Raw genomic sequence first — 7,307 nt, 5'->3', positions numbered from 1 at the left:
GCCCCCTCCCTACCCCCGACACTATCTCTTCAGGGTCCCTGAGCAGTAATCGCAGAAGGGTCAGGGAAGGCGGTGGTTTGGCAGTGAGACCTCGGGCTTTAAAGGGCGCAGGGAAGGTTGGATTCTAGGATATACCCTTTGCCTTCACCGGATTCCTGGGGTCTTCCCTGCACCAGCGATGCTCCGTCTCGTCTGCGCTTTGAGTTCGAATCCTACTTGCCGGCCGGCCTGGGGTGTGGTGGCTGGAATCTGTTCCCAGGCCCGGCGCGGAGGCTGCAGCGGGTCACTAGCTGTGGCCACAGCAGCTCGAACCCTCCTTCCCTGCCTGCACGAGACACTGGGGCTCCTTCAGGCAGTGGGCGCCTCAGCCCAGGGTGCGCGCATTCTTTTTCCTGGCGGAGGGAGCGGAGCTCGGGAGCGCGCTGCGTCCTACAAGATGTGCTGACGTCGCGGAGGGCCGGCAGTCGGCACGGGAGTGGCCGGCGCGCTGTGCATTGGGTGTTACCACCGGGAGCGCGGGGAGCGCGGTTGTGTGGGGCTGGGGCGGCGGCCGTGGTCGCAGCAGCGCCCCGGGCGACCAGGGCCGCAGCGGCCGGAAGAGCTGGGGATGGGGAGGACCGGACTCCGCACCTCTCCCGGGCGCGCGTGCGACTCCAGGGGCGCACAGTGACGACGGCGGCGCTCCTGGCCCGGCAGTGCCGAGGCCGCTTCTCCAGGGAGTCCGGGCCGGCGGCGGGCCGGAACATGAGGAGCTGCCGGGGCCGGGCCAGGCCTCGCTGACCCCGGCCCCGCGCGGCGGCCTTCCCCATTCCCACTCCGGCCTCTCGGTATGAGCGTCCGCCCGGGTCCGGGGCCGCAGCTGCCCCAGCCCGGCGGGTCGCGGGCGCCCTCCAGGCCGGCGGGCTCGCGGTGCTGATCCCGGCCCGCCGCGCCGCGCTGCCCTCCCGACCGCCCGCTGCATGTCTCGGGGGCGCGGCCATGGAGGTGGTGGGCGACTTCGAGTACAGCAAGAGGGACCTTGTGGGACACGGGGCCTTCGCGGTGGTCTTCCGGGGGCGGCACCGCCAGGTGAGCCCCGCGGGCCGGGACGAGGCCAGGACCGTGGGTCGCGCCCGGAGGTCCTGAAACTTGCGACGCCGCGGGCTCCGAGGCCCCCTGGCTTGGCTCGCCACCCCGAGGCCTGCCATTGTGCTCGCGGCGCTGTCAGTGTCGTGGGGTTTGTTTTGGTCGTGCGAGGATTGTTTGGAAGCCGAAGCCGCTAGGCAGCGCTCCACCTACCGACGGGCCTCCCTGCCTCTGATTTCCTCTCCTTCCAGAGCGCCTGGTAACGGGAGAGCTCTTAGGGACTCACCCTCCCGGAGAAGCCTTTCCACCTGAGTGCACCCCCGAATCTTTAGAGGTGCACGGCTCGGCCTGGGCGTGGACCGACCTTAGGTTTCCCCCCCGCGCTGGGCTGCCAGCCTCGTCACTTTGAGGTCGATAATTGCAGAGCTAGCGGAAAACGGGCTAGTTTCCCGCTAGCCGGAGACTTTCTCCAAGTCGGGGCTATCGCATTTCCCAGCCTTGGTTTCTCCACACCCCGACGAGCCCTGTCCCATCTTCCCATCCTAGGGTTAGATGGGCTGGCTCCGAGCGGAAAAGATGATTGGCCGCTCCATTGTGCAATCCAAGTAAACACGCAAGCGGGTTAAAAAAATTTTTTTAAAGCTTTTGCTCTTTAGCGGAGAGGGTCACATGGAGTTGTAGAATTTAAAGGATTTGGCAAGCCATCTGGAGAGTGGAAATAATCACAGGGGTTTGGCAGTTCTGATTGTTGCCCGGGGGCATGTTATAAGTGGGCTGGCTCTGTGGCTTATCAAAGTAATAACTGCTTACTCTTTATTTATTATGAAAATAACTTAAAATTCAAGAAAAGGTACACAGTTTAATCCTGCCAAACTATCAGATAACTTTTCAGTTAACCATACCACCTTCCAGTTTATTATCTACATTTCTCCCTCACTTTTAAGTGGTTGTAAACTGTCCTTTTTTCATAACTTCATGCTAGTCATTATGTAGTCTTCATATTTATTATTTTAGTGGCTGTCTGGTAGGACATTAGCTTGTAATTTTGAAATTATTCCTGTTGTCAGAGATGCATGTGTGTCGGTCCCCCTCTCCCCGCCCCGCGTTGTATACGAGTTTGCTAAAAACATCTTTTGTGCTTACAGATTTCTACTTGTGTGGCATAATTTCCAGTAATAACATAGTTTTTCCTTTTCAGAAAACGGATTGGGAGGTAGCCATTAAAAGTATTAATAAAAAGAACTTGTCAAAATCACAAATACTGCTTGGGAAAGAAATTAAAATATTAAAGGTATGTTTATGTGTTCTTTAATACTAGGTTAAACCTAATTTTAAATTAAATGAATACATGATGACATCCTGTATTGTTTTGGAAGTTGGACCCAAGTTTGAGAATTTTCACCTGTTGCTCTCATTTTTACATGCTCAGGTTTTGGAAACGTTGAGGACTCAGAATATATTTTTAAAAATAAGTGTGGCTTTTGGCCATTGCTCAGAGGGATTCTATTTAAAATTTGTTACTGTTTGAGAAGATACAGTCCCCTGCTAAATTATTTACCTTTCCTGTGGATCCCTTCCATGCTACAGTTGATGTTTTTGGGGAGACTGGATCAGTTGGGATCTTTTTCCCTTGAAAATTGAAGAAAGTTGTTTTCTTTGAAAGTGGTCTTTTTAGATTACTCCCAAGCAGTGTTGTTCAAATGGGATGCTGTGAGGGGGAATAAAAGGGTCCTATGGTCTGGTTAGTGTGGAAAATCCCACTTACCAAATACTTCTTGGAGAGTCACAAAGCACTTGGCTCCTTAAAGAAAGCGGAAGTAATCATGCAAGGAAGACACCGGTTTAGGTGTACTTAACGCAGCATTGCCCTAACTAATATGAACATGGAAACGTCGTCTAACACCAGCTTTCATGAAAACTACTATTCTTTGGAGAGCTCTTCATTAAGAACTATAGCTCTTCGAGATAAGAATTATACTTCATTTTCTTTCAGGCAAGTAATGTGCTTTTAAAAACTACTTTGGAATTTTATGCCTCTATTGCTGTTAGAAATTGTGGATTAAATTTTAAAAAGACTACCAGAAAGTCTGTGGTCATACTAATTATGACAATTTATTTTGTAAAAATGATGGTGGTGAAAAGAAATTTAGGCCCCAAGTAAAGTTTATCAGGCACATTTCCTCTTATTCTTTAGTAGATTGTTATGATCTAGTAGTAGAAGTGTGTGTAGAATACTAGAAATAGGTATGTATATATATGTGTGTATATACTTTAAGTAATTGTGTTTGCATATTGAAATATATTGAAATTAGAAATAATATAAATATTTTGAATTCTCAATTTCCTTAACAGGAACTTCAGCATGAAAATATTGTAGCACTCTATGATGTTCAGGTAAATTATTTTGGACTTAAAAAAAATTTGTGTGTCTTTTAATAAAATCTTAAAAATTTTTTTGAGTTAAATATTAAGTTTCAGATAGCATAGAGCAATAGGATAAAATAATGTGTTGCATGAATAAATTTATTAATAAGTAACAATATACGTATAGGAGTAGTGTTGTTTTTGGTCAAGTAGAGGAACACTGATACCTGATGTAGCATTTCTGTGATAAATGTTGAAAGGACTATTGTGGGCTATAAAAAATTAGAACGTTTTTCTTATTGAGAAAGCAACATTTGCTAATTGTAGAAATAATAGAACATAAACTAAGACTAAATAGAAACAAGGAAACTATGTGTATTTATCACCTAGCTCTCTGATTGTCACCGTGGCATACAGTAGAGGTGCATTTGTTTGGAAGTGGGAAGGCTGGGTTCTGAAGTGTGACATTTCTGTATACACAAAATTGCCTTTGGAAATCCTTTTAAAAAGCCTAACTTCAGAGAAAATTACTGTTTTTTTGGGTGGAACAGCAGAGTAAATAGTAAATAGTAAAATTGGCTCATATTTAGGAACCATTTCGTGTATTTAAAAAGAAAAATCTTCCTTTATGCTAGACTCACCCTTGGCTGGTATGATATTCCCTCTGTGAGAGCCTCGGGGATTTGGGACCTCCTGAGGGAGTGGAGATTCAGCTTTTGCCTCTGTTCACTCCACAGAGACCAGGATGTGTGGTCCATGTGATTTCGTTCATTTGCTTCATCTGGACAGTTAAATTCCAGGAAAGTAAATGGATGTGTTATGTGGTTTCTGCTGTTCGTATTTCTAGCTAAAACTTTTTCTGTATACACTTGTATTACACAAATTCATTTGTTTTGTATGGTTTTGAGTGGCTGCTATATGCCAGACATTGTTCTAAGTGCCAGGAATAAAGCGGTGAGTAAAACAAAGTCCTTGCTCTCAGTGTGCTTGGTGTTAGTGGGGTGAGACAAAAAGGTCTGTTCCTTAGATACTCCTTTTTTTTGTATGTAGTCTTTTTCATGTAGTCATATCACACCACTAAATATTTAACTAAACACGTTTAAGATGTTTAAGTTTTTTCCTGTTATAGAAAAATACTATGAGGATAATACATATCTTCCTAATGTATCTTTGATTATTTCTTTTAAGTTTAGTTTCTAGGATTGAAGTTCTTGATTGTAGAATGTGATTGCTCTCCAAGAAAATTGCAGTTTAAACTCCATGCACAGAACATATAAACGCTGTGGGTTGTGTTTGATTACCTGTTTAAATAGATGTAACTCATTCCTTCGTTTGAGAAATTTAAAGTAGCATGGAAAGAAAGGGGAAAAAACCCTCAGTCCAAACTAAACTGCGCACAGTCCCTAGTTGAAATGTCAATTCTCCTCAGAGCTGTTTATGCGGTTCTCTTAGACTCTATAGATAGAGGGCACTAAATGGTAGGAGTCAGTGCCTGGTACAAAAATTGTTAAATAATATTAACTCTTAAATCTCCCATTTTTTGAGAGCCACAGAATACCCTGTCAGTTGCAGAGTAGGCTTGGCTTTCAGAATAAAGAGTATACCTACATTTCATTGTCCCGGAATGAAAATTATTCTTAAGTACTGGTTGTGGAATAAGATACCATTAGGGAGAACATGTACTCAGAAACCTGAATTATCAAAACAATCAGGAATTCCAAGGTGACTGTATTGAAGTGGATCTTATTTTGTACATTTTATACTACTGGAACTAGTTTATAAAAATAAACTTAAGAAATATCAGTTAAATGAATATAGTCTTGAACATTTGGCTAGCTAGTAAACAGTCTTGATCTTATATTTTAGATTTGCTTCCTTGATTCTAATTGTTTATGAAAGGGTAGAGTATGTTTTATAGAGACTGGCATGATAATTTTATCAACTTGAACATAATTTTTACTAGCCATTGGTTTTGGAGATCTACCTAAAGTTTATGTACACACTTTTATAAATTGAGAACTTTTGACACTGTAAAAATTAGGTCTCAGATGACACTTAAAAAGAAACATATTTTCCCAAATTTACAAAGTAATATATGCCCACAGTTAAAATAATCAAATATTGTCAAAATGAATAAATTGGAAGAGAAATGGCAATTCCCAGAGATGATCACTATTTGTTTTATTTCTTTTAGAATTTTCTAAATATATTAATCTATGGTCATTTATACATAAGTTTTTAAGCTTTTCATTATGAGAGACTTATTATGAATAGCATTTTTACAGAAATGCAACTTGTTTTATTAAACTTAACGTGTCTTGGGTACTTTTGCATATAATGCTGTTGGGCTAAAAGGTAATTTATTTACTTAAAACCCAATTGTTGCCATTTGGGTTCTTTCTTATTTTTCCTTATTAGAAACAGTGCTGCAGAGAAAGCTGTGTATGTATGTCTTTGCTTATTTGTATAAGTGTTCATGTAGAATTAATTCCTTGACATGGAATTACTATGTTGCCTTCCAGAAGTTGTATCAATTCATTTTTACCTAATGGCCTGTGTTCTTTCTTTTCCCCTTTGTTTGACAATATCATAGGAGGAAAGTATCTTGTTTAATTTCTGAAGTCAGTAGCACATTAACCATCTTCATGCCTTACTATTATTTCTTTGATTTTGCTGTACTGTGATGTTTCTGTTGTGTTCATTTTTTTTTTACTCATTTTTTTGTGATTAGCATTCCTAATCTAGTCAGCGAATGAGATACAAACAGGGGTATAATGGTGAACAAAGTAGAAATGGTTCTTGCCCTTGTGGAGCTTACAGTAGTACACCGGGGAAGATGACATGGAGCAAATAGTTACTGATTCTCAGTGTGCACAGGGCAGTGAGGGAGAACTATGCAAGAGACTTGGAGGAAATAATGTGGGGCTTAGGGGAGTGGGGCAGGTGAAGAATAAATTAGGAAAAGTAGAGAAAAGTGAGGCCTTTTCTCTTGGGGGCCAAGAACTTTTCTTTTAATCTTTCTCTTGTTACTTCATATTTTTCCACCTTTGCCTCTGAGCATCTGGTTCTCCTGGAGAGAATACCTGTTCATGCTGTCTGATTTTTAAATTCCCTGTACCTTGATTGTTTTTTAAATTACAAAAGTAATAAGGTCTTTAGTGGAAAACAGTTCACATAGTCTAGCAGCATATAAAGCTCTTCTTATACCTCTTTAATTTATTTTTCTAGAAAAGGCCACTGTTGTGTGTCCTTCAAGGTTTTATTTCTTTTTAATCCTACCACGTCAGTAAAGTGGGGGTGGTAGCCCAATGCTACCTACCACAGGGTACTAAGCAGCTGTCTAGTGCCAGGTAGCCACAGGGAGAATAAGTTTGAGGATTGTGTTTTCCTCAAATTGTTTTTCAAGTTGTTCATTTCATCTAAATTTCTGCATATTGGAGTAGAGTTGTTAATGATAATATCTTTCTTTCCTTCTTAGGAATTTGGTTCTTAATCTTAGTTATAAGGAGTTTGAATAGGGAAATAGTACAGTGAAATACATTATGTTTAGTTTTGTTGATGGAAGTACTAGGGAGGAATTGAGGATGAGGTTTGATAGTAAAGGAGGATAAATATGTGTCCAGCTTTGGAAAGCCCTGGGGGTGGCGGGGGGCGGTCTGGGGCACAGACCAAAATCTGTCTTCATGGGTGTGATGCTTGGGCAGGCTGCCCTAGAGATGGTGGGGAGATGCCTGGGAACACCCCAGTGGATGGTGGGGAGGCCCCAGTGGCCGCAGCGGTGAGGAGTGTGGCTTCTCCTGGGTGCCCCCTATCTGTGGGGCTTCCACTCAGGGAGCTCCTAGTGGGGAATTGGTCTATGGTAAAGCACCCCCTAGATG

General features: G+C 43.1%; 1 protein-coding gene across 5 annotated transcripts in view; it reads left to right on the top strand.

The window, feature by feature from the left end:
* The first annotated feature begins 294 nt into the window (after positions 1 to 294).
* Positions 295 to 7,307, top strand: part of ULK2 (unc-51 like autophagy activating kinase 2) — a 163,639-nt gene continuing 156,626 nt past the window's right edge. For 3 of the 5 annotated variants that reach the window (XM_037012937.2, XM_037012921.2, XM_037012917.2), the window contains exons 1-3: positions 475 to 1,068; positions 2,264 to 2,356; positions 3,418 to 3,459. In XM_037012937.2, the coding sequence (XP_036868832.1) occupies positions 979 to 1,068; positions 2,264 to 2,356; positions 3,418 to 3,459 (225 nt within the window). In that variant the 5' untranslated portion in view covers positions 475 to 978. Of the gene's footprint in view, positions 1,069 to 2,263; positions 2,357 to 3,417; positions 3,460 to 7,307 lie in introns of all 5 variants that reach the window. The other 2 variants (XM_037012928.2, XM_037012924.2) reach the window with 2 other exon arrangements.

The sequence above is a fragment of the Manis javanica genome, chromosome 4, assembly GCF_040802235.1.
Source record: "Manis javanica isolate MJ-LG chromosome 4, MJ_LKY, whole genome shotgun sequence".
Lineage (NCBI taxonomy): Eukaryota > Metazoa > Chordata > Mammalia > Pholidota > Manidae > Manis > Manis javanica.
The sequence above is the reverse complement of the archived record's forward strand: the minus strand, read 5'-3'. Positions and strand labels throughout refer to the sequence as shown.